The following is a 27293-nucleotide window of genomic DNA, read 5'->3' on the forward strand; positions in this document are numbered from 1 at the left end:
TTAGTCCTGGCAGGCAGCGGGGCTGCGGGCGCTGGCCATATTTTGGCCGTAGGACAGCGATGGGCAGGGGGGAAGCGGTTCGCCCGGGTCAATAACTCGGGCGGCGATGAGCCATCGTTTCCTGCGCGCGGCCTTCCAGGCGCGGTTCTGTCCGCCACGATTTATGAGGAGCGCGCCAGGGCCTCAGCGGGCCTCGGAGAGCGGGGTTCTGAGCCCCCGTGGCCCCCGTTCAGGGCCAACAGGAAGCGCCCGTCACTCGGCCTAACGACAGCCCCCTGGAAAGGAGGGCGGCAGAGGAATCCTCCCTCCGCATTACCTTTACCGGAGCTCCTCCGCCGCGGCCGGGCCCTATTGGTGCACACCCAGGAGCGTGCTACCGCAATCCCAGCATGCCTGCTGGGGTCCCAGCTGTTGCCCCGTGTTAGCACCTAGGAGAGCCCCCCCCACCCCACCTCCACAGTGCACCCCCTCTCTCCCCCTCCCCTGAATGAGACAAACAGCTGCTGTAAATGCCAACATGCCTCCCCTGCTGTAGAGCTCTGGCAGATCGGGCCTCTCGGCGTGACTGAGGTGACTGTGTGTGTGTGCGTGTGTGTTTGTGCGTTTGCACGTGTGTGCGTGTTTGCTTGCGCAGGGGTGCGCATATGTTGCGGTATCATGTTTACACAGGAGCCTGTGCGTGTGTACGTGTGTGTGTGTGTGTGTGTGTGTGTCCTTGTGTGTGTGCCTGTGTGTGAGGGATCCTTTTCAGCAGCAGTAGAGTAGAAGGAGCACTCGGTTATAGGAGCTTGCCCATAGATGGCTTTTCGCTGTGGGTAAGCTGTTTCTCTCTGTTAGAGACCTTCATGGATTCTTCCTGCCCCATTACCTCTGTTCCCACCTCCTGAGTGAGAGGGACTCTCTGTATTCTGCTTTCCAGTCCCCTTTCTGCATCACTATTCATCATAGTCAGCAGCGTTTTAGAATCCTCTGCCTCCTGTTTCCTGTCATAATTAGTTTTCTAGAATTTTCTGGCTGCCGTTCTCCATCAGCATTATTTTCTAGAACCCTCGAGTTTCTATTTATCATCAGCAGTGTTCTGGAATCTTCCTGTCAACACTGGCCGAGGTCAGCAGTGTTCTAGAATCCTCTGCGGAGCGCTGCTGCTCGTGTGGCCGTGAGAACACAGTGGATCCCGGGCCTCTGCTCTGTTCTCCGCTCAGGCACAGGCCTGTGGTGCAGACCGCCCCCTCTGATGGTAACTGCCACTTGATTGATGAGGGTCCTTTCCAGGGAATAAATAGTTAGCAGCACTCTTCCGTGCTATTGATTTTCGTGTCTAGGTGCATTTCATTTCCTTCTCAACAGTGACTGAGGTTGGGACCGTGAACACCGCACCTGTCTCGCTGACAGATAACAAGCGCTGCAGTTTTTCTCCACATGCTTATACAACACACCTGCTGAACGGGGCTTTGGGGGAAGGGGGGTAGTTAGGGGGATTTCTCAGAGGACAGCTAGTGAAACACTGACTAAACTCAAACATGCTAAAAGGAGGTCAGGTCCCCTAAATGGAAAACAAGCGCCACGTGTTATCTCGGCAAATGAAGGAAGCTGTTTGTACTGTAAGTACCGCGAGAGGGGAAATTAGAATGAACTTTGGGGTCGTTGGTATCGATCCGCAGGCATGGGAGATCGATCTCAGGGCTGTGTTCGATGGCGGCCCGTTCCCCGCCGACACCGCGGAAATAAGGGCCGTTAGTGAAATCCCCCCCCCCGCGTCTCCTTCCCTTCCAGGTCGACCTGAACTTCCTCAAGGTCCTGACGGGCATCGCCACCCAGGGCGCCATCTCCAAGGAGACGCAGAAGTCGTACTACGTCACCACCTTCAAGCTGGAGGTCAGCACCAACGGGGAGGACTGGATGGTCTACCGGCACGGGAAGAACCACAAGGTACGGGCACCGCAACCAGTGCAGCGTCGCTAATCATGGGAACGGGTGGGAGAGGGAGATTACCTGGCAGCTGGAACAAAAGGCTGCCGTTCATCACCGGCATGCACAGGCTGTCACGGTCACCTGTGCGCGACCTGTAAACACTGAGAGAGCGTGGGACCACGGCGCTGTGTGTGTGTCTGTGCTCTGTGTGTGTGTTATGAGATGACATGGTGTGTTGCGGAGCGGAGCAGTCCTCCTCCTGGTTTTACCATCAGCGTCTGGTCTGTATTTTCCCGCCTGCGGACCCGCGTTTTTCGCTCTGGGCCTCGCTCTGTGCGCGGCCTCTTGCCCCGAGAGCAAGGCCGCTGGGAATTCTGGGAGATTTACTGCACCTCCCGCTCCGACACGTTCTCCGCTCCCACGCTAAGAGGGGAAAATCGGTGGGGGTCAGGGGCCCACGGTGGCCTTGCAGGACGGTGATATTTCCCACAAACAGATGGGAGAGAGAGAGACTGCAGGACTGGTGTGGAAGACAGATGAAAAACAAGGATGAGAGGATTGAGAGCAGGATTGAGAAGAAAGGAGTTGGAGGTATAGAATCGGTAATGGGGCTAGGGCAGAGAACTCCACAGGGGGTAGAGGGTGTCACAACCCTTTAATCTTTTTTACTATTAAATAAAAATCCTGTTTCCAGCTGATTGCTTTGGTGGCGATTTGGGAAATCTATTGCAGGGCCGTGGTGATTGGTGATAAACAAGGAAAACAGCTAGGAATTTAGACCCCCAACCAGCTGGTGTGGTTGAGAATGAGTGTATTTGAGGCTGGGGTAGTCCTCATGGTGGACTCACGCTGGGTCAGGTTGACTTTTAATCTCACAGCGAAATCCAAGCCACATAGCGGGCTCAGACTCGGTCTAATCAGAATGCTTTTGAGGTTGTGTTTTGCTGGAGATGGGGTTTAAGATTTGTACAGACTGTCATTGAGTAACACATATGAATCTGATGTGTGTACACTCTGCTAGGAAATACTAAAGGTAAAGCTTATACCGTGAGGATCAGAGGAGAGGCTTGTCCTGTCCTTGAAGAGGGATGCAGGGGACAGGCTCAGCAAGCTCCACCTTTCCTGTCTGAAGTGCAAGTGCAGCTCCATTTCCTGTTTGCCGGCTGTAGCATTGTTAGACGCAGCGTGAAGCTGGTGGGAGTGGAGTGGAGTGTCATGGAGAAGACCGGGAGAGCAGACTGGTGTTCAGAGACAGGTGTTACAGCGTCAGCGCGGTGGTGTTGAAACCGTGGTGTCAGCGTTGCAGTGCTTGTCGAAGCTCTGCTCTCGCAGCAGAGACTCATCAACGCCGGGCCGGAAGGCCGATTGAGCCGAGGCTCCTCATCATCTCTGAGCCGGCTGGGGAGCAGCCACGGGGCCAGATTACCCGCTCTCACTTCCAACACTTCAGACTGAGGCACACCTCCACTCCACCCACCCATAATCAATGCCGTCACAGTCCAGGCTCATCGCTTTCGGGTGCTGTGTCGCAGCTTTCCTCTGGTGCTGCCGCAGCTAGGCGAGCATGCTGTTTTCCCTTTCCTATCACTCTTTTTCTCACTCTCTCTTTCTCTCCTTCTCTGTCTCTCCGTTCCTTTTTCCCTCTTTGTCTCTTTTTCTCCCTCTCCCTTCTGCCTCTCTCTCCTTCTCTGACTTTCTCTGCCTTTTCTCCCTGTTCTTTTTTTGTCTGTCTCTCCCTTTTTTCACCCTCTCTCTGTCTCTCTCGCTGTCTCTGTCTTCCTCTTTTTCTCACTCTCGCCCTCTCCCTCTCTCTCTCATTCTCTCTCCCCATGTTGCTGTCCTCCTCTCCTCCTTGCCAGTATTCTGTTTCTTAAGTCACCATCTGATAAAGTCATCAGAACAGAAACAGTGTAATTTGCATCGCTTTCGAAGATGTTCCCTGAGAGAGAGAGCGGGGTAAGAAAGCGCAGAGGTCAGCGGGCCAAGTACTGCGACCAAATTCGACACAGAATTCAAACCCAACCGCCTGCCTTTAAAACAGCTGTATTTGGTGCTCCTGAGTGGATTTACAGTTACAGTCTGACATCCTCATCACATCTGTGACATACAGTAATGTCACACAAGCCCAGCTCAGGTCTGTGGTGTTCGAGGGGGCGGAGCGGCAATATGGAGATGTGTGTCGAGCTCGTAGCGCCAGGATCCTTTCCCTCTGAGCGATGAAGCCCCAGCTCTCAGCTTTCCTCCTTTCTTTAAATGTTATCTTTGCCAAGCAGGTGCGTGGCGCATGGGGAGAGGGGAGGGAGATAGGTTTCAAGAGTAATCACCCAAGACTAAAGCCGTCGCAGGGCAGGTGAAGGGGAAAACCAATCAGACGGCTTGCTGGGAGAGACATCTGAGGCGGCTTGCGGAGATTGATCTGTGGGTAAATGTGGCTGAACACCTCTGCCGTCCGCCTGTTTGGCTGGCACCGGCGGGCCGCCCTTCACCGGCGAGCTCAGACTCTGAAGTGCAAACTGTGAAATTAAGTAAAGGCTCTCAGTGGCTCTGTAAATTACTTAGGCTCAATGAGGCATCGTTCTGTGCAACATCACAAACCACATATATCAGAGGGCTTGTGAATTACTGTCATTCAGTTGATGCTTATGTGAATTGGACAGTCACTGCCAGCGTTGGCAAATTCACAGACACTTGCACAAGCACACGCACACATACACACACGCACGCACGCACGCACGCACGCACGCACGCACGCACGCACGCACGCACACACACACACACACACACACACAGTTGCAAGTTGAAAGTGTGGTACTCTCAAAGTAGGAGTACAGGAAAAGCATTAGTCACCCAGCCTGTGCCAGTGAGGGTGGAGTGATTTGTCCTTCATCTCTGCTGTGGAATGAACCTGATCTCCTCTTCATCTTCTATCTCTGATGCCTCAGGGATAAGTCAAGGGTTAGGGGCAGGGTGCGGGACTGGAGGGGGTGAAGCTGAATTTCGAGAGTCTTCAGTTTATCAGAAATCCACAGCCTCTGGTGTTGCTTCTCTCTTTAGGATCCCCCTCCCAACAACCTTCCCAAAAAACAAAACCTCAGAACAACTTCACAGGAACTCCGGCTGTCTGAGAGACTGGAGCTGGAGCTCGGCCAAGTGGAACCAGCTCTTACTGCCAACATCTTCATCTGGAGAGAGAATAAGGAGGGGGGGGGGGGGTAGAGAGAGGGGCAGAGAGAGAGGGAGAAGGAGAGAGAGACACAAGGGAGAGAGAATAAGGAGGGAGAGAGAGGGGAGGGGGTAGAAGGAAAGAGAGGGAGAGGAAGAGAGATAGAAGGCTGAGACAAAGGGGAAGAGAGGGAGTCGAGGCGAAGAAAGAAAAAACAGTAGGAGTCTTGAATAGATTTGTGATTGCTGACTGCACGTCCCTTGCGCTCTCAGCCAGGAGAATAACAGGGAAGAGCCAGGGGATGATTGTGACCAGGACAGCTGGTGCTGGTCCATCATTCAATTCCCCAGTGCTGTGTTCAGAAAGAGGGAGTTTAACAGTATGTCTTCCCCACCCAGACACCCCTTCTCCACCCATCCTCTTCAACCTCCCACTTCCCAGTTCCCTGTGGTAGAATATCCCACCCCCCAAACACCACACACACACACACACACACACACACACACACACACAGAGTCATAGGAGCGGACGCACAGGAGTGTAATGGAAGGTCGCTTGCGTTCTGTTCCTCAGTCTGCTCGTGTGGTTTAATTTCACCGCAGCATCCTGTCCTGTGCTGTTTGTGTCCCTCCGTCACACCTGTCTGTCACATGCAGAGAGAGAGCAGTGTCGCTGCTCTGTTTTCATTGCTCAGACACAACATGGAGACACCGTGCCTGTGCAGCCCGTTAATAATGCAGGCCCTCTCTGCTGGGGAGAGCCAGTGCTTCACTCAGGGTGGGGATGGGGTGTGGAGGATGGGCTATAGCCTGGGAGACATACCTCACATTGCCTCACAACATTGTTTTTTCACAAACACAAATTAGCAAGTTCGGTGATCACCAAAATGAATGTGATTGTGCTTATACTAAAAACAAGTATAGTATGTGTGTGTGTGTGTGTGTGTGTGTATGTGTGTGTGTGCGTGTGTGTGTGTGCGTGTGTGTGTGTGTGTGTGTGTATATGTGTGTGTGTGTGTGTGCGCATGCGTGCGTGTATATGTGTGTGAGCGTGTGTGTGTGTGTGCGTGCGTGTGTGTGTGCGTGTGTGTGTGTGTGTATATGTGTGTGTGTGTGTGTGTGTGTGTGTGTGTGTGTGTGTGTGTGTGTGTGTGTGTGTATGTGTGTGAGATAGAGAGTAGTGCGCTCCAGCCGACAGGCAAACCCTCAGCAAGGTGAAGCGCAGGCCTTCCCTGACACAGAAAAAAAGGAAAAGGGAAATGTCTCGTAGCGATTCCCTCGCCGCCTCTCAGATACATTAGCGTAATGCGCCTCTGGTCTGCCCCGCGTTCCCTCTTTAGTGGTGAATAATAGCAGCCGGCTCCGTAGCCCCACAATCCTCCCATGGCTCCTTCTCTGGCTGTGATCACAGCACAGCACGGATCTACACCAGAAACCAGCCGCCTACTGGGAGAGTCAAACTCCATTTAGCCGCCTCTCGACTTGTAGTGAATGGAACGGGCTCGCTGAAAGACCTGTGTTTGTAGCTGTTGGCCTTGCAGAAGTCGTGCCTTCTGTGTAAATAGACTGAAGGGATAGGCAGGTTTGTGGAGGTTTTTGACAGATACTTATTACCCGGCTTCCTGGCTTTCATTCCCTAATGAACATGGGGGCTTACTGATGTTCCTTTATTTATGCTGGGAAGATCTGATAAGGAACTGTGCCTTTATCTTACTGTCTGTGAGAGAGTCCTGCTGGGTTCAGCAGAATATATGCGTTTACCGTATTTAATGGTGAGGCACACTTAAAGAATTGATCCCCCTGGCCTACAGTGTCAGTGTCTCTGTGGTAATCACAATGACGGTCAGTTCACCTCCCTGGTCCCAGCGTGTCTAGCGGTGACGTAGTTGTTTTTGAGAAAGAGAGCTCTTCCTTCGAAGGTTGTCTCCACTTGGCCTCAGGTGCGGAATGCCCTTATTACCTGAGACGGCCAATTAACACCTGCACCTCTCACGGCAGACGGAGGCAGTCTCTCCGAGCGCCGCCGGTGTCGCTCAGCCGGTAGGTGTGTTTGTTTTCGCTACCTGCGCAGCTCAAGCTCACAGTCTGTCATCTGACTCTCAGCACGAAGGCAGTGAAACTACAGCTGCCAGATATCCGCGAAAAACATCACAGCCCTCTTAAGGCGCAGACCACACAATTAGGTTTTGTGCGGGTGGAGTGTGTTTGTGAACACAGCCCGTTCGGTGCGCTTGTTATTGAAACGTCAGGGTGCGTGTCCGTGTTTGTGCGTGTGGTCCGTGCGCAGGAAATGAGGTCGTCTCGGTGAAAGGTGACAGACGGAGGCTGTGGTCTGTGAAGAGTGTCCCGGCACCCTGTAAGGCAGGTGCAGGCTAGCAAACGCAGGGAGGTGTAGAGAGAGAAGGGGCTCTAGGCTGTGGAGAGGTCTGAATAACGCTGACAGCAGATCTCCCGCCACGGCCGAGTGGGAGTTTGTCGCTGGCGACAGCGGTGCGCCTGTCTCTGGTCCTGCAGGTAGAGGATTGCAAGCGTTACAGAAGGGAGAGGGGGCAGTGAGCGGTGTTGTGTGGGTATGTAGTGTGTGTGTTTGTGTGTGTGTGTGTGTAGTGTGTGTGTATGCGTGTGTAAGGTTTGTGTGTGTGTGTGTGTGTGTAGTGTGTGTGTGTGCGTGTGTAAGGTTTGTGTGTGTGTGTGTGTGTGTGTGTGTATAGTGTGTGTAGTGTGTGTGTAGTGTGTGTAGTGTGTGTGTGTGCGTGTGTAAGGTTTGTGTGTGTGTGTGTGTGTGTGTAGTGTGTGTGTAGTGTGTGTAGTGTGTGTGTAATGGGGGCGTCTCCTCCCTGTATTTGTGTCATACACGCTGCAGGGTCCTTTTTTCCTGTGTTTGTTGCCAGCTCTCCCACCAGAGACTCCCATGATGTAGAGAGTTAATTCAGCAGAACACAGAGATCGGGGCGGCGCGGCGTTCTCCAGCGGAGTCGGGGCGCCGGGGGAAATCACACAGTCCGCAGTCTGTCACATTCACACAGTCCGCAGTCACATTCCCCCAGGCCCTCAGGACCCACTCCCAATAATTGCACTTTACAATCCTATTATACATCTTGTTGAGCTTCACAGTTTTTTGTGGAGTTTTTTTTTCCCTCACAGGTTTTGTTCGTTTCATCTCCTTTTTAACCACGGGGGAGCTGGGCTCAAATCCCAGCTGTGGTGCTGCAGCTGTTCCCCCGAGCTGAGTGAGGTTCTTTACCCAACTTTCTCTGGTGAAACTCACTGTGCGTAAGGCTCTCAAACCTGCTTCGGATTAAGCACGCCAGCCTACGGAACACGAGCGCGGCAGGTTTCTCCACCCTCGGGCTCCCCAGTAAATAAGAACAATAATGACAACAGAAGAATAGAGAGGGATTTAGGGGCTCATTACTGAGAGTGCTTTGAGCACCGGGCGGCAGCGGAGACCTGGCTGCAGTTTGCCAGATGCGGTGCAGTCAATGGCATCAGTGCTGGTGTCCCGGGCTGTTACTGGGAACTCAGAGGAGGAGGCAGGAGGGAGAGAGAGCGGGAGGGGAGAGGTGGTGGGAGAGGGGAGGCTCTCCCAAAACACTGCTGAAGTGATGCTCTGTGTGATGCCTGAAAACACCTGAACCCACCCCTCTCGACACATCTGCACATCTGCCCTGACCCCTCTTGGAGGGGTCAGGGCAGTTGGAGTTGCTGATATGACTGCATCTTGTCTGACCACAGTATCTCTCCATCTTCAGTTCAGAGCATCCCTCACGGTCATTCCACATGCCTGTCTGCACGTGTGGCTGCCTTTGGTCTGGTTATGAAGGCCTGAGGTGATCTGAAACTGTGTCTGTTTAGGAGTGTTTTTTGTGGGCCACCATTGGTGACAGATTATGGTTGAAGTTTCAACTCTCAAGTGCAAAATGAGGTTCTCCTCTCCACACCTTGGCATGATTCTCTTTGCATCCTCACAGCGAAGTAGAATGTGCCCGGTTCCTTCCTCTTGTCTGCCTGTGTCCTAGTTGGCAGACTTCATGTTTGGTAGCAGAGAACGGCGAGTGACGTGAGAGAGTTCGGGGGTGATGTAATATGTCTATGGGGTGAGGACAGATTAGTGATTAAACTTCACGGACAGTTTTGTGAAGGCCTGACCTCATGAGGACAGAGTGGCTGATGAGCAGTTCACTGAAAGCCAGCTCTCCCATTGCGTGGTGAGTAACGGCTGGAGGCCAACATGGGTGTGGGAGAAGGGGAACTCCGGAAGCTCTGTCTCTCACAGAGCGTCTCACTTTACACCGGGACAGTCAAAGAGCCGCGCAGAAACGGAGCCTTAGACAGGAAACCATCCCTGTGAACGTATCCTGTTTATCCCACCGCTACTACCTGTGTAACCTTTCTCTCTTGGAAACGCTCTTTACTCAACACCTCTGTGTCCCGGGAGCTCCAGGGCAGGGCTGGAGGGGGCAGGAGGAGCCTTTCTGCCTCAAACCCGGCCAGCTGGACCAGGTGTCACCGGATCCGTGAGCCGGTCATCTCCCATGCCTCCCTGCCTTTCTCTGTGTGCAGCGGAGTGGGGCTTTCCCTTCCTCTCCCCTCCTCCTCTTCCCTCTCCTCCTCCCCTGTGATCTCCCCTGAGACGGAACTGAGAAAAGCTCACACGTGGGGGGGCAGCAGGGTGGACAAGGTGGGGTGGAAGTGTGTGCGTGCGTGTGTGTGTATGTGTGTGTGTCAGGGGGGCTATCAGAGCTTTTCATCTTGGCTCCCTCTGTCGCCCCCTGAGCCAGACTAATGAATTCCTTTCCTGAGAGGGAGGCAGGGATGGAAAGCCCCGGAAAGCCGCCTCAGTCAGGCAGCGCGGCGGATCTGTGTTCTCACTGCAGCCTCCCCTGCCCACTCTCATCTCAGCAGCCTCAGAAGCCTGGCCCCGTAAACACTGTTTCATGTCTTTCTGCTGTGTGCATTTGTTTTGCGATTAAAGGGATGAGCTCACTGACCGCTGAAGGCGCGGCTTGTGGGGGGGGGGGGGGGGGGGATGGTGTTTGGGGAAGAGGCCAGCGGGGTTGGGTTAGCACGGGAGGTGTGGTTCAGCGATGAGTCAGTGTCGGATCTCGAGTTGAGCAGAACTCTCCCCCTCCCCCCGTCCAGGTTTTCCACGCCAACACGGACCCCTCGGAGGTGGTTCTGAACCGCATCCCCCAGCCCGTCCTGGCCCGCTTCGTCCGGATCCGGCCGCAGACCTGGAAGAACGGGATCGCCATGCGCTTCGAGCTCTACGGCTGTCAGATCACGAGTAAGTGCGCCATAAACCCGAGCTACGGCACTGACATGCCTGTTGCTGTCAGTGCCAGCGCTAAGTGAAAGCAGAAAGGACCCAGGTACCATATAAACAGGCAATTTGTCCCAAACATCACATAGCCTGTCACTCCATCATTATTCCTATCTGGCTCTCTATTTATAGCATTATGGTGATTATATTATTATGTTAGTGGGATATAATTAGGTTTGTCTCTCTCAAGAAGCAGAAATAAAAGGGATGTTTTGCACTGATGCTATCAGTGCCTCTATTACTCACATTCATTATTATATTAAGCAGCTATTTGCTCCTGTTTTGTCTGCTCTGAAGGAGATGAATGTGCTTTTAGCGGCAGTGGCATTTGCAGCCCAGACGAAAGACACATAAAACACCCTACTAGCCACTGCGCAACCCCCCCCGGCCCTGCTGTCTCCCCATAAAAGCTCCCATATAACACCCACTCTCTCGCTGCAGCATGGATCGAATTATCTTAATCAAAGTTTCGTTCCCACCTCTCTTTTCCGTCTCTCTCCCTCTCTCCCTCTCTCTCTCTGTTTTCTCTTTCCCTCCCTCTTTTCCTCTCTCTCTCTCTGTGGACTGCTGCAGTCGATAGTCAGGTTGTACCATGCATTCTTTTAGCATACACCTCTTCTGCGTTGCGGAGCGTAGGCCGAACTCAGTTATTCACATGTTCTTTCTTTTTCGCACCCTCCGAGTGTGATTCTCTCAGCTGAAGATCAAGTCGTGTTCAGCGCACACGGTCTGTCCTCTAGAGTCTCTGGTTCAAGGGCAAATTCATTGGCCCGGCCCACAAAAGCAGCGGCGGAGCTGTGGACACAGATCTCATACCTCTGCATTCAGACCACTGTGTTCCCCCCTGGGCACGCAATCTCTCAAACACGCACGTGCACACACACTCACATGTATACACTCACACATTATGATGCATAGGCGGGCGCATGCACGCACGCACACAGACAGAAAAATATGTGCGTACACATGTACACACAAGCATGCACCCGCACACACACAGCCACACACATTCACAATTATGAGTACACTCAGACACTCTCGTGCACAGACTCACACGAGAGAGGATGTTTCACTGTGGCTGGATATATATTATTTACTTTGTGACTGTGACTTAGTACGATGAAACATTGATCTCTGTAGCCTTAAAACGTCAATCTTCATCACTCACGCACCCTCACTCTTCCTGTTCCCCCCGCCAGATGCTCCCTGCTCTGAGATGCAGGGCATGCTCTCCGGCCTGCTCCCAGACTCCCAGATTTCGGCGTCTTCGGTGCGGGACATCCACTGGTCCCCCGGCTCGGCCCGGCTGGTGGCCAGCAGGTCAGGGTGGTTCCCCCACCCCACCCAACCTGTGGCAGGGGAGGAGTGGCTGCAGGTGGACCTGGGAGTCCCCAAAAACGTGCGGGGCGTCATCACCCAGGGAGCACGCAGCGGGGAGGGCAGCACCAGCGCCGAGAACCGGGCCTTCGTCAGGAAGTACCGCCTGGCCCACAGCCTGAACGGCAAGGACTGGAACTTCCTCATGGACATCAAGACCAGCCTCCCCAAGGTGAGCCAATCACACACTGCCTCCCCAAGCTGAGCCAATCACACGCTGCCTCCCTACAGTGAGCCAATCACATGCTGGCACAGCACTGTCAATCCCTCTGCCGGCCAGGATATCCTTAGAAAGCAAGTTGCTTTTTAGTTTGTGATGTCCGGTGGAAAGACAACGGTTACTTTATCCTGGTGACTTGCATAAAACAATATCATTATAGTCCGCTCACTAACAACTTTTCGTATTTTTAAATGAATTTTAGTTGCATCAGTTAGTTTAGTTTGTAAATGTGACCCGCAATGCTACAGGTGTGGGATGTAACATTATTAACCCATAATTTACACAATAGTTAAAAGGCCATCTTTTGTGTCTTTGTCCAGATTTTCGAGGGGAACACAAACTACGACACACCAGAAATCCGCAGGTTCGAGGAGATCCCCGCCCAGTTTATCAGGATTTACCCAGAGAGGTGGTCTCCCGCGGGCATTGGCATGCGACTCGAGGTGCTGGGCTGTGACCTGCCAGGTAAGGGACCTCTCGTTGCTCCAGCATCAAGCTCGTTAGTCCGGCTCATTGGTCATCTCTTGTGTGCTCATTTACCTGTACTGTCTGAAACTATGCGTTGTGCTGTCGTAGGTCATCCGTCTTATTTCAGTTTGAGTCACTGTGGGTGGTTAGGATTAGGATTCTCCCTGAATCCTCTCTGTGTGAGAGCAGGTGTACCTTTTCTCCCAATACACCAGACAGCGCTGCCACGCTGTGCTGTGTGTGCTCCCTGAAGTCCTTCAGGTGACACATCCGCTAGCTGTGCGCTTCACCGGCCAGGCGAGGATTTGCTCGGGATGTGACATCCCTCTCACCTGGCCGTTATGTTTACGGATCCCCCCCCTGTTCCCTGTCATCGGGTGTTGTCCGGCCTCCTCTTTCTCTGCGTGACAGGGAGGTGAGAGGCTGGCTATAAAAAGGCATCCCCGAGCTGCGCTGTCTGCTTCCCCGTGTGGGCTGTAGCCCCGATGTGTCACGCAGAGCTGAGAGCAGCACCTTCGCCGCGTGTCAGACGCGGGAGCCCGGAGACTGGGCGTAAGGTTAAACAGCAGCTCTGCGCTGTGTGCGCGGGCGTGTGGAGGGAACGGGCAGCGGGAGCAGGAGACGGTGAGCAGGGCGAGTCTGTTTAATCTCTGCTCCTGCCCTGTCTGAGACTCTTTGGGCTCTGCAGGCTTCTGCTGACTGGGGCTCTGCTGAGAATTAAGACCACAGCTCAGTCACGGGGACCCAGAGAGGCTGGCAATGCTGAGGGAAGGAAAGAGGGAAGGGCAGGAAGAGAAAGAGAGAAAAAGAGAGGCAGAGGTAGAAGAAGAGAGGGAGAGCGAGCGAGCAAGGGATGGTAGAGGAGAGAGGGAGAGAAAGAAGGAGAGCGAGCCGGAGGGCTGTGAGAAGTCCCGCAGGGTGACTGAGCCAGCGTGCAATAATCCGCCTCTGGTCTGGTCTGCGCAGCAGATGTGATGGGGGGGTGGGGTGGTAGGTGGAGGGAGGCAGCAGCCTTTTAATTTTTAACCACATCTGTGGACAACTGTGGCCTCGCAGCTCCCGGCGCAGGAAGCCGGGCCGGCGGGGTGGCCTGGTCTCAATCTGAGCGCACGACACCCCCCTGTACACCGCGCCCACCCCGGCGCACTATCCCATCCCAGCAGGACGTCCACGACATGTGGCGTGGGTGATCCGGGGGGGGGGGGGTGGGGGGGCTGTGAGGCTTACCCCCCACCGCACACCGAAGGGTCGAGGAGCAAATACCGTCCCTCTGTCCTTCCAGAGCTGGGAATGAGAGGACCCACCCTGGACCAACCCACCCTGTGGGTTAAAAATAAGATGGCGGAGCAGAGAGAAGGAGGTGGTTGTTGTCAGGTAGAGGACAGCCTCGGCCTTGTTTTTGTTCAGGGTTTTTATACCCGGGGGGGAACCGGGAGGGGCAGCGGGGGCCGGGGCGGGGGGATTAAATATTCAGAGGGCCGCATCAGCTCCAGACGACTGAACAGGACTGTTTACCTCTCTTGCACATCTGCTATCACACTCCCGGCTCAGCCACCCGCTAACACACACATTAACGAGCTCACAGGGCCATCAGTGGGAGAGTAGCCCACCCCACCCCACCTCTTTTTACCCCCATAATCCACCGGCGGTGACCTGCACCGGCTCTCCTCATCTCGCCACACCCGAACCCCATCCCCCTCGCTGGAAAAAAATGAAACGGGAAAATTGAATAAAAGAAAAGGCGAGGCCGCGTGTGGAAGGTGCCTGAACCTCAGGTATTCAATCAGCCCAGCTTCTCTATTATTCATCGTTTCATTGAGAGCCGTCGCGCCCTCGGGGCCCGGGCGAGATTCGGCCAGCGCCGCGTTTCTCCGCGAGAGGAAGAGCGGGCAGCGCCCTCTACTGGGGACACCGAGTATCACGCTGCGCCGGGTGGGGGGGGGGTAGGTGCAAGCGGGACAGCGTAAGACTGTCCACCGCTCAGCTCATGTAGGCGGCTGACCCACGCTTTGAAGCGCAGTGAACACTCAGTGCCCCCTGGGGTCGCGTGACTCGAGCAGAGCTCCCAGGGAGCCGAGATCTGCTGCGCCCTCACTTTGGATGTTTCTCCCTGTTTCACGCACACGGATTCCAGCTAGGCCGTGTTATTTATTATTGCCTGCCCCCTCTTCCCCAACCCACCCCTTCCCCTTCCCCATCCCCAGCTCCTGCTCTGCTGCTGACTCCAATTTTACCTCTATTATCCTGCCTGAGTCCTCAGTAAACACCTCCGGGGTAGATAAACAGTGTACACTGCGCTTGCCCCGTGTGCTAAACTCGGGCCTGTCAGAAACCGCAGCCGTCCGGGACCCGTGTGTGTAAGCAGGGAGAGTGGGCTCTGATGGGGCCCAGATGGGGATCAGATGGGCTGCTGTCCTGTTTTGGGAGGGAGGGGGTAGTGGTGGTGGTAGTGGTGATGGCAGTGGTGGTGGTGGCGGTGGGGGGAGGTGTCCAGGTTCCTCTCTCCCCTCCCGCAGGAAAGGGAAGGTTGATGGAGAAAAACTCCCTCTCCGAGTGCCGGATGTAATCCATTTCCGTCTCTGTGCCAGGGCTGCCGGTCTCAGCTGGCCCACTGAGCTGCTGACTGCCTCAGTGTGCCTGGAACACAGAGCCCAGCAATCCAGCCATAATAGGACCTGGCCAGTCTTCAGCACAGGGGAAAAAAACACAGCCTCCAGTCATGGACATTACATGCCTATCCCATCGTGCCCTTGGTGCAGTCGCCGATCGGGCTCTTTGAAGCGTGCCACGCGGCTGCGCTTACGTCCTCCATAAACACCGCGCTTCAGCTCCGCCTTCTCCTTCGCTGTTTCCCGTCACACGCACTCTCTCTCCCCGTCCACTTTCTTCTTCTTTGCACCCGCTTCCTCCTTCTCTCCATCTTGCACGCGGTTGCGCACCCCTCTCTGTCACGTAACCCACAAGTGGAGAATGCCTTTTGCCGAAAACCATGGATCACGTGGAATCCCTTTAATGTGGCTTTTCACCCTCCGGCAACTCATGAAGGATATTAGCCTCTCCGTTTTACAAAGTCCACTGTGTACACGCAATGTAGAAAATTGTGATTTCCGTCAACGTTCTGCTTATTTGGATTGCTGTGTATCGTGCATTCAGCAGCTATCAGACTGGCGACTGATTGTGTGCCGAGTGTTGTTTAATCTGATGGTGACCCCTCGTTGCTCATACCTTTCATATTTTGCACACATGTGAATGTGTGAGACTGAAACCCTTCAGATTGTTCTGAGCCGTTCTGAGTGCTCTGGTAGTTGTTTTAATATTAGCTGATCGTTTGCTTTTCTGGGGCGCTATGGGGGATCGTCCTTATCACCAGCAAAACAACTGGATGAGAGAGATTAGCTGTAATGTTTTGGTTTTCCAGTAAGTCCTGGTAAGCCAGCAGGAGAAACCACTGATGGTCTCCAGCCGAGAAGAAAGGATACAAAGCATGATGTTGCTGCATAATTACATCTTCTCTTAAGATAATTAAAAACCAAAGCTCTAATTGGATTAGTATTTACTTGAAATAGCTTCATTGTTGTGCAATCCTGAAGGGCAAAGAGTCCTAGTTTTTTAAATGAGATGCTGAGAATTTGTGTGCGTGTATGTGTCTGTGTTGTTGAGTGTGCATGGATGTCAGTGTTCCTCTGTGTGTGTGCCTCTGACTCTGACTCTGTGTGTGTGTGTGTGTGTGTGTGCGTGTGCGTGTGCGTGTGCGTGTGCGCGTGTGTGTGTGTGTCATTAGCTCAGTGTAAATGCACATCAGTCCGTTGATTGTCTCATTCCGGGCTTCAGATACTGAGCCCTCCCGTGCCTCGTGCATTCTGGAACGCCAGGCCTTCAGGAAACTGGCAGTTATTTTCCCAGCATTCCTCTCTCCCCAGCTGCCAATGCCAGATATAATACCGAGGTACAGCCCTGCTGCCAGGGGAAGATTTACAGAAAGGCTTTCTACATAATTGAAGACTTTTTTCCAGCTTAGAAACTGCTGTGTCAGTGGCTTTGGAGGGAGACGTGGCCAGGCTCCGGGGGAGGGTGGGGGGGTGGGGGGGTGGTGACGGGGGGACTGAACGGTACGGTGAGAGGGATGGGCACATAGCGCATGCTCGCCTGGGCAGCGCTGAGGTTCACGACCCAGTAGGGGAGGACATATGTTTCCAATCCGCCCGCGTTCACCACAGTGTTGGATGTGTGTACAAGCACAGGGAGCAAGATGGGTGGAGTTGGGGGTGGATGGCTGTTTCTCTGCCCAGGGTGGAAGGAGAGCTTAGGACGAATCCACAGTCAGCTGACGGGGATCTGTAGGAGCGTGTATGCGCAGTGCTCTGTCACTGACCACGTGACCCATTTCAGTTCTTATTCATCTGGAACTTTTTTTGGATTGATCTGAAACTCTGAGGCTGTGCCCATCTGGAGGCTGGCCAGCAGGCCGTCCGTGCTGGAGGAACAGCGAGCCAGTTTTGTTTTCTGCGTTCAGCGAGTTTCGGGCTCTTGGAGTTGAATTTAATCACATTTGGATCAGCTGACAGGGGACTCAGCAGATCTCTGGTTGCTCAGTCATAGAGGCTTTCTCGGATTCCAGGAAGCTGGTTCTGCTTTTAGTTCAGGAAACAAGAAAGTTCCCAGGGGTCTCCTGCCCTGGAGGACCTTCCCCTGTTGCCACGTTGCCTCCACCGAGGCGGGGGTCCAGAACAGTGAAGGGCGGTCACACTACCCCCTCCCCATCCACCACCCCCCACCCCAGTCTCACCCCCGCCTCACTTAACAGGCCCTATGACACCAAAAGGTCAGTATGTTTACACTGTGACAAGAACTGACCTTTTGATGCAAAGAGAAAAGAGTTCAGCTGAATACTAATTGAGTCCTGTGTTATGGAGGAGCTGCCTGGCTGAAAGAAGGAGAGAGCGAGAGAGAGGGAAGGTGAGAGGGGGATGAAGGAGAGAGGGCTCGGGCCCTGCAGATTTAGAGGGGTAATCAGCGACTCCGGAGCGCCTCTTGCTCCAAGCTGATACAGGCCTTGCTGGGGAGTTAATTGCATTTGTAAAGGGCGCATCATTAATGCAGTTTAATGTCTGAGATATTGCCAGCTTGGGACTCCCCTTCGTGTGTGAATTTACATACCTGCGTGAGGTTTTTTTCTCTTTCCACCTCGATCAGAGATGGATGTATGATTAGCAGTTGCCCTGGCGTTTTTTTTGGCTGATTATAATTAAGAGCAGAATTGCAAAGGGTAATGACACTAATGGTGATGACGGCTTGTGATCGTGGCGGAATTATTCCATAATGCGAACCTCTGGAAGAGCTAGTATAGACAGATGCTGAGACGCGTTCCTCCAGATGGCTGCGCATGCGTACATGTTGATAGCCAATTAACACTTGTTCCTGGATTTGTGCACTCCAGCTCGAGGGACGGTGTGTGTCATCCTCTCGCCTTCGAAACAGTGGCAATGAGAGTAACTTACAGGAACACAAAAGTTACAGGAACGTGTCAGATCTGCCTCCGTTCAGCTCCGCCTCTAAGGCTGAGAGAGGCCTGTCAGCCATAAGCTCCGCCTCCCGGTGGAGAGTCCGTTTCTCAGCAACAGGCCCCGCCCCCCAGACTAATTAAGGCCTGTATGTCAGCGATAGGCTCTGCCTCCCTGAGTTAAGGCTGTTTTTCAGCTATGATCTGTTTCTCAGTGCCATGTGTGACCAGTGGGAAGAACTGGAACAAGACAAACGCTGGGACAGCAATGGCGTTAGTTAATTGGGTGACCGGATGGGGGCTGCGCTTGAAATTATGCTAAGGAAATGCACAATCAACATTGGTTTCAGAGTGGGAGGGCAGGGCCTTTGAAATGTGGGATGTTGTTTACTTGATTCAGAAACAGCTTGAAGTCGGTGGGCTGCGTTTGAAATGGCGGTTAGGTGATTCAGAAATAACATTGGTTTCTGGTTTGTGGGGGGGGGGCACGTGGTGTGTTTGCAGTGGTGGTTAGTAGATACAGAAGGTTTTTAGTTTACAGGGAGGCTCTTCAGTGATTGAGACGGTGGTTAGGGGGGCTCCGGTGATGCGAGGGAGGACCGATCCCCATGCTGCTCGATCCAGAGAGTTTCGTTCCCTTACGTCATCCCCCCTGGGCAACCCTCCTGTTCCCAATAACCACGCCGAAAATCCTCCGCAGAGATTCCTCTAACAGTTAACAGAGCTCCGTGTGCTTTGAGTACTTCTCCAGCTGTGTATGCATGTGAACATGTATGGCTGTGTGTGTGCATATGTGTGCGAGTGTGTGTGTGCACATGTGTATTTGTGTGTTAGTACGTGTGCATCTGTGATTGTGTGCATGTCCATATTTGTGTAAGTATGTGAATGTGTGTTTGCATGTGTGCGTATAATAGTGTGTGAGAGTGTACTGTAGGTGTGTGTGTGCGCGCGCATGTGTGCGCGTGCGCGTGCGTGTGCGCGTGCGTGTGTGTGTGTGTGTGTGTGTGTATGAGGGTCTAATGCATGTTTTTGAATTATGTGTGGTCCTTGCCCAGAGTGTAATTGTGGTGATTTGTGATGTGGAGGGAGAATAAAATGTTTCAGGGTAAGAGTGTGGAGGCCACACAGAGGGGCTGGGGTCAGCCAGCTCCTCTGTTTGCCACCTGGTGGCTCATCCACCAAGGTCAGAGAGACTACAACATCCATCACCACAAGGAGCTGCTCACTACTGTGCCGGCAAGATCACAGACAGACCCAGAGATGAGCAGAGAGCTCCCTGATTAACAGCCAACCAGGCTGTGTTATACAGTATACTGTTATTAGTTTAGGTGTGTGTGGTAAGTCCTTTTCCCTCACTGACCTGGTGATTGTGTTCTCTCCTCAGAGACCACCTCCCTCGCAAATATGGCCACAACCACACCCACCCCGCCCCTCCCAGCAGAGAGCAGCACCGCCCGGAGAGTGGGGCCGGGTGAGTCATGCCCACATGCTAAAACAGCCGACTCAACCACCAGGCACCCCACACCAGCCCTCCCAACATCCAGTGGATAGACATCTACTGAGGGCACACAGTATTGTGTGTGTGTGTCTCTTACACACACACACACACACACACACACACACACCAGCGCCTCAGGGACAATATGGACGGCGAGGCTGAGATATTGGAGTGGACAGCAGTTTCCCTCTCCCTGTCACTCCTCAGAGCGATTGATAACCGTCTCGCTGTGATTAGTGCCTCCCGATGGGAAGGGAGTTACTGATTGATGCCACTGTTATTGATTTGTGACTGATCAATATCTGTCTGGACATGACACTGACGGGGCTGGGTGGGTGAGTTTTTTTTTTGTTGTTGTGTCGTCTGTAGTACTAAATAGGTTAGAAAGCAGGATTTGTGCCTCGATATTCCAGGCAGAATGTAACAAAAGACCGCTAAGAGAATGATTAATCTTGGCATACATGGCTCAGTAGCTTCGACCTTCCATCTCTGAATTTAGGGAGGTATGAAAAAGAGTGATTTGTACCGTTTGTGAAAGGCAGAGTGCAGAGCACATCATGAGCGCTGACGTTATGCACCAATCATCCCTTTCTCTCCCCTTTTCGGGGTGGAAATCGGTAGAGGGGCCCGCACCCTGGAGCAGGTCTGCTCTAATCTCTGAATATCTTACCCACAGAGCAGGCAGAGAGAGACAGCACTGGATCAGAGGATGTAGCTGTGCACTCTAGCTACACCCTCACCACCACACACAACAGCAGCCAAAGGTCTAGGGTTTGAGCTGTCACAGGATCAGTACACACACACACACACACACACACACACACACTCACAGTCTCTCATACACTAACGCACACACACACACACACACACACACACACACACACACACAGGCCTCTGGTGATCCCAGGTGCTTTGCAGTGAGGTCACTGTGTGCAGTATGACCCCCTGTAAAACAGCCCAGGAGTCTTGCTGAGAGTTCCGTCCCCACTAGGCTGCTGTTCACATGTCATTTTAATGGGAATATGGATTTCACAGGCGGGGTGGGGGAAAAGGCCATTGATCAAAGTGCTGCTAATAGATTTCCTCTCCCTTCCCTCTGTGTGTGTGTGTGTGTGACTGCCTATGAATATTTTGTATATTCTGTGCATGATTTATGAGATGGCATGAAATGCGTATAAACATGCTAATGGTAATCTGGGTTTCCCTTCCTCCAGTTCCTGCCACCACCCCGTCCCCCCTCAGTGGCCTGTGTGACTTCCAGCAGAACCTGTGTGGGTGGACGCACGACCCCGCAGCCGACCTCAACTGGGCCCTGCACAGCAGCGGTGGTTCCCCCGGCTCTGGGCCCAGCCAGGACCTCTCTCTGGGCTCTGACGGTGAGTGTTGGAAGAGCACATGAAGTTTAATGACAAGAACAGGCTGTTTGGCTCAGAGAGGCCGACACGACTGTCAGTCACAGATGTGGGGGGGGGGAGGCTTGGGGACTGCCTCCTGCACTGAGGTGTTACATCACATGCTGAAATTCAGGCTAAATCAGATCTGGTATTTCTGTATCTCATGATTTCTTTTAATGTAGTTTAATGCAGCTTTTCCAAAGGAAATAAAAAGCAAGCGCTAGCGTTCCTCTCAGCTCTTTGATCTGTGTTTGGAAAAATCCTGTTGTAATTCAGAGTGGGTCTCTGTCACGCACAGAAGAGTGTTCCCCGCCCCCTCCCTTACTCACACACACACACACACACACACACACACACACACACACACACACACAGTCACACACTCTCCCTGACTCACTGTAATAAGGTGTAATTAATGTAATAACTCCTCCCAGGAAAGAGAGCTCCTGTCACTCTCTCCCCCTCTTTCTTTTTTCTTTCTCTCTACTCTCTGTTACAACTCATTTCTCCTCCCATGGGATTGTGGGTAATTATGCACCACCCCTCACGCCCTCCCTGCACTAACCATCCTGCAGTGTCCTGGCTGTAACCATAATGAATGGAAAAGCTGGCCTCCGTGTATCCAGGTTCCCCCAGCCACCCGTCCCATCCCCGTTTCCCCTGCTCTGCTCTGCGTTCTCCCCCCTGCTCCGACTCCAGAGAGCTCGGGGGGAGCTTGGTCTGTTTTCCATATGTTGCTGGTTAAGGAGAAATCCTTGAGAGGAAGGGAAAGAATTCCCCCTCTGATTTTACGTGTCACACGACCAGCAAGTGCAGCGCACACCATGCGAGCGCTCCAGGGGTCCTAAAGACTTGGAAAGACCTCCATCTTGGACACGCTCAATCTCCTTGTGTTGGGTATGGGTATTGGTATAGGTATATATATTGGTATGGGTAACCAATTTTAGCATTACAAAATCAGTGCATTTTGAGTAGCAGAGTTTGTAACCAAAAGGTTGCCAGTTTCATTGCCCATTGGGGAACTACTGTTGTACCCTTGGGCAAGGTACTTATCATAGAATTGCCTCAATAAATATCCAGCTGTATAAATGGATAACATGTAAAAATTGTAGCCTATGTAAGCCTATGTAATGTACTGTAATATAAATTCGTTCTATTGATACTTATAAATGATACATTGTTATGAATTTGTCAGTCACTGAAATTAAAGAAAAAATACAGTGTAAGTCTCAAAAAATGTAACGCTTGCTTAAATTCTTTACTCAAAGGACAAACTGCAACGGCAGCCTGATGGAACACCCCCCTGGTCTCTTTGCTGGGGCTTATTCAGACGTGATTCACACAGCGGGTTTACGGGTGATGAAACAAAGGGAACCGTGTCTTTGAAATGCAGAGAAACGACAGTAAGCCGTGTAATCCAGGTGCATTAGGCGAGTTCCTCTGGGAACGGTCCGCTCTGGCCCTGCCGGAATGTCAATGTTCGCGCCGCTGGAGGGTTCCGGCAGGGAAGGGGTTAACACGCGGTAGCTCTAATTAACTTCAGTGGAGAGAATTCCAGTGGAAAACAATACTCCCAGCGGGGCCTTGCTGCCCCTCAAGCTACCTTGCAGGCAGATAACTCTATGCTAAGTAGAGTTCCATGTATTTAAAACCTCCTTGAAGAAATAATTATTAATTTCCCTTCATACATACCCGGGATCAAAAGGAAGCCTTACTGTATTAATAAAAGATACGAAGTTTTTTTTAAATGTACATTTAGGTATTTTCAGAGTTAGGGTAAAGGAATTGTTATCCCGACCATGATTAAAATTCATTAGGTTTGATATATTCTAAATGCGGTTTATGAAATATTTAACAGCCGATGGAAACAGCTGTAAAAGATTGTCAGCAGTTCAGCACTTTCATTTTTCTCGGAGAGAGAGAGCGGGAGACACGCCGTGGCAGACGGGTTCGAGATCAGAAGGTTCTGGAAACGGAGGCAGCGCTGGCTGCCGCCGAGCTGGCCCCAACCGATCACTCAGGATGTTGTCTGTTGCGTGCTCTCGCAAGCGCTCGCGAAACACCCCCCCCCCCTCCCCCTCCTAATTTAATTGTCTTGTTTCAAAATGCTGAAGTGTCGGGCATAATGACAACGATAAAAAGACGATTTATACCAGCAAAGCAGTATTCCCAGCCAGCATGAATAATGTTTATGGATGCGTTTTGAAAGCAGGCCCTCTCTTTTTTGTTGTTTTATTTTTTTTCCTAGGTGCCGGAATTGATTAATAATTTATTCATCGCTTACCAAAACACACATGATGCCTCTTTAGCCGTGGTGGGTTCTGCTGAACAAGCTCCGAACGACAGGAGCGTTAAAAATAGCAGTCAGCATTTAGAGCCGCCCGATGTCTTTAAAGCGGGGAAGCTTTGTTTCCGGGCGCTTCAGGACGCGCAATAAAGTGGCTTAAATGGCAGCAGTTGTGGCTCTGCGGGATCCCGCTGCCCGCGGGGCGCTGCTGGCCGTGCTCCCGACAGGACCGCAGCACCGCGAGCGTGTCGCGCAGGCGCGCTCGGTAACCGCGGCGTCGGGAGCGGTCTGCTCGCATTCTGTTACTTGCGGCCACCTGTCAGGCAGAAGGGTAGCACGAGCGCGCATCACCCCCCAGTCACGGTCCAGTGAACGCAGCTCAACTTCAGCTCACGCCGAACGACTAGCCATGTCTCACTGAACGTAGCTCAGCTCAACTCTGAGTGATTAACCCGGTGTCACTGAACACCACTCGCTACCACACTGAAAATAATACAACAAAGCACTTAATAGCAGGTGAGATGTGCAATCGGGACAGGGATTCACAAGTTTTACTGTAGTAGTTACAGACACGCAATCACACACACACACACACACTCTCTCTGTCTCTCTCTCTCTCAAGCACGTACACATTCTGTCTCTGAAAAAAGCACACGCAGTCCCACACATACACACAGTCTCTCAAACACGCATAGACACAGGCACACAAAGACACACACACACACACACGCACACAGACCGCAGTGTTGATACTGACCATCTGCCCATGGGGACCACTTATCTTCAAGACATCCCCCCATCCCCCTCCCTCTACGCTGTGTGTCAGATTCCTGAAGACAATAACACAGAGAATTCCCCTGCTCTAAATATCTCTGATTGAAATCCACGCCACGCATCAGTTTACAACCTGAACATGTGTCTTTGGAAATGCTTCGGAATAATGATGCCCGTGTTGTCTGAAATGTTTTTGCCATATATTTTGTGGTATCTGCACAGAATACTAAACACCCTCCATGATTGAGATCAGAATAACAGTATCTCCCGCTGGAGATGGTGTCTTTCTGACCCTGACAGCCTTGATCTGTGTCCCCGTACAGATTTCGGTAACTACCTGTACATGGAGGCGAGCCCCAAGACGGAGGGCCAACGGGCGAGGTTGCTGAGCCCGGAGGTGGCGCCAGAGAGGGGGCCCATCTGCTTGCTGTTCTCCTACCAGCTGAGGGGCGAGGGCATGGGCACCCTGAGAGTCCTGCTCCGGGATACTGACGAAGAGGAGACCCTGCTGTGGGCCCTCAAGGGGGACCAGGGGCCCCTCTGGAGGGAGGGACGCACTATCCTGCCCCGCTCACCAAAAGAGTACAAGGTACTATGTCTACGGGGAGTAGGAAGCAAATAATACTGAATTGATGTCAGTGTAATTGACATACCTACATGCCGTACACAGTGACAGAGTTACTAGTTAATGGCCATGCGCAAAGAATGTGTGTTATAAGGGGAGGTGATATATTTGTTCAGGCTAATGAAAAGCTCTGGTTGTAAAGAGTTTGAAAGGAAAGCTATGTGCATCCCATGTATGTAGCAGCAAAATGAATGGAGAGCAAGCAGTCAGAGAAAGATATGTTTATTCACAGAGAAAGTGATGAGTTCTCACAGAAAATTATGCATCCTCACAGAGAATGTTATGGTTACGGAGAACTGTAAGAGAAGTGGTTATACCTCACCGAGGAGGTGACGTGTGCTCACAGAGCTACCCTGACACTGTTGAGGGTCTGTTTGAGTCACATTTTCACACATTACAGCAGCATTCTGAGTAAAACACTGTAAGTCTGTCTCATAAATCCTTGGCTGTCTCATTAGAAAATGCAATATTGCTGTAGCATTCATTTCTGGATGGTGTAAACTGGATTGTTCTGAAGAAATATCAAAATATCTCACATTACGCTCCATCGGGCACTGGTGGCAGATAGAATAATAGCCTTAGCATGAGCCGGTAGGTAGTATCGACAGGCCGCAGAGGCAAAGCTACAAGCTAACCAAGGTTGCGGGAGGGTGGTGGCATGATTAAGGCGAGCCTCAGCTCCGGTGCTGTGCGCAGAAAACATCTCCTCCTCACTCTCCTCCTCTCCTCCTCTCCGCCCGGCAGGTCGTCGTAGAAGGCTTTTTCGATTACGGCAGCCGGGGCCACATCTGGATCGACAACATCCACCTGAGCACCAGCACGCCGCTGGAGGAGTGCACCCGTAAGTCCCCCCCGCGCGCCCCCGGCGGAAGCCGCCGTGCTCTCCTCCTTTCGGCCCTGGCCACAGAGCCACGGAGACGCTCTCACCGATTCTCTTTTCAAAAGGCGAATTAAATAAACAAGAAAGGGGGAGAAAAAGAGCTCTTAATGTATTTCGTTCACAAAAAAAAAGAAAAAGAAACTAGGCCACAAATGCCCTGCGGGCTGGGATTCTAATCTATGTTTCATTAGATTTCTCTCCTTCTCCTTTCTTATTTGTAAACAGAGCCTCCCCTCCCCGTCACAGGGAATTACTTGACAGCCTGTTTCCCAGCCAAGGCAAGAAGGCGTGCTTCTTATTAAACAGAGCGGGGTTTAAAGTCTTAAAGATCTCCGCGCGGGGTTTTAGATTTCCCGTCTCTATCTGTAGCGTGGAGCAGACAGATTGAGCGGAGCACGTATGGGTCTCCTCCTCTCCACGGTTCTTCAGCGTTCTTTTTTTTTAAATATCCCCCCCCCCAATTGTTCATGTGGTTTCCACCGAAGCCTTACCGTCACAGCACTGTTTCTGGACCAAAACTTGGAGCGTGACCGAGTGATATACTCCCACAGTTAGCATGTGCTACTGGGTGCAAGCGTCTCCATTTAGAGCGCTGAGCTTGCGCACAACACCAGGGCACCCTGTTCTGTTTCAGCTGTCTCTGTGTTCTGGAACATGCAGGTGACCAGCTGTATATCAGCCTCGTATTCTACAGTTAGATTAGTTAATCTACAGCCTGATAGCTGGGATTCAGTGACTTTACGCTCAAACCAGTGCGCCATTAACCTCAAACTCACACCAAGGCAGTCATATTGTGTAAAACAGGATGTTATATGTTAACATACACTCATAAACATATTATAGATGCTTTGTAAAACATTAATAACACAAATATAAACCATGCAAAATATTTGGTGAATGATTAAGGGTGATGCCAGCATTGCCACTTTGAAGAAAATCCACACAACGTTATCTCATGCAGTGTTGAGGCCGGGAATCAACATACCATACCTAGTGTGTATAGTAGGCTTGTGTAAATTTTAAGTAACCTTCCTCTTCATAACACATGTACATATATTTATTACTATTAGACTGAATATCGGAAATGTATTTGTGGTTATTGGTGTAGCTGTGAATGCTTTATTAAGTAATTACAACTGGAACATATAAAGTTACCTTTTCTTCCTGCTTTTATCGATTCTATTCAAATTTCTCTGTTGAGTTCTGACTCCAGCACCTCCATGCCTTCTCTGAACCGGGTCCTTTCTTCTCTTTCAGAACCGTTTGCCGCCTTCCCTCCAGACATGACCGGTGAGTTTGACCTCTTGGCTGCTTATCTCCCCCCTCCTGTGGGAATGTCTGTGCTTCCTGCTCGCTGCGCCGCATAGCTTGCAGTATTTGGCAGGGCCCCAGGCTCTCCGCGGTGGGAGCCACGTGCCCGCCGCGTCCCAGCAGCCTCAGCTAAGCGCTCGTAGCGGACAGACTGAGCCGGTGCTCAAAGGTGTATGAGAAGCGTGAGCCGATCGACCGATTCAGCCTTGGTAGTGATATGTCAGCATAATCGATCATTCGGGGCATCGTCATTGTCACGCCCAGCATGCATTTTCAGCATGCCTGTCCACAGTCCTGCATTTTTTTTTTGTTTGTACTTGCTGGTTGCTGGTATTGTCGTTGTTGTTTTGAAGGTCAGTACTATTGCGTTTAAACTGATATAAAGGCAGCAATAAAGTGAGCCCTGTTTTGAAGTGATGCGAACTTGGGATGGGTGGGTCTAACAGCAGTGATGGGGTGTGTTTTTTTCATGCACCAATCGGATGGCGGGCTTTGATGCATGTGAGTTTATGAGGTGTCACAAAGTCCATCACAGCTGCGCCGTACATAACGTCCCCCTCCCG

At 52.1% G+C, this 27293-nt stretch overlaps 1 protein-coding gene across 2 annotated transcripts in view; it reads left to right on the forward strand.

Moving 5' to 3' along the window:
• The window catches only part of LOC118785487 (neuropilin-2-like), a 67788-nt gene that overhangs the window by 30138 nt on the left and 10357 nt on the right, over positions 1–27293 (forward strand). For both annotated transcript variants that reach the window (XM_036540168.1, XM_036540169.1), the window contains exons 7-15: positions 1774–1929; positions 10216–10360; positions 11596–11945; positions 12314–12458; positions 19346–19432; positions 20674–20835; positions 24238–24503; positions 25284–25380; positions 26677–26709. In XM_036540168.1, the coding sequence (XP_036396061.1) occupies positions 1774–1929; positions 10216–10360; positions 11596–11945; positions 12314–12458; positions 19346–19432; positions 20674–20835; positions 24238–24503; positions 25284–25380; positions 26677–26709 (1441 nt within the window). The remainder of the gene's footprint in view (positions 1–1773; positions 1930–10215; positions 10361–11595; positions 11946–12313; positions 12459–19345; positions 19433–20673; positions 20836–24237; positions 24504–25283; positions 25381–26676; positions 26710–27293) is intronic.

The sequence above is a fragment of the Megalops cyprinoides genome, chromosome 11, assembly GCF_013368585.1.
Source record: "Megalops cyprinoides isolate fMegCyp1 chromosome 11, fMegCyp1.pri, whole genome shotgun sequence".
Lineage (NCBI taxonomy): Eukaryota > Metazoa > Chordata > Actinopteri > Elopiformes > Megalopidae > Megalops > Megalops cyprinoides.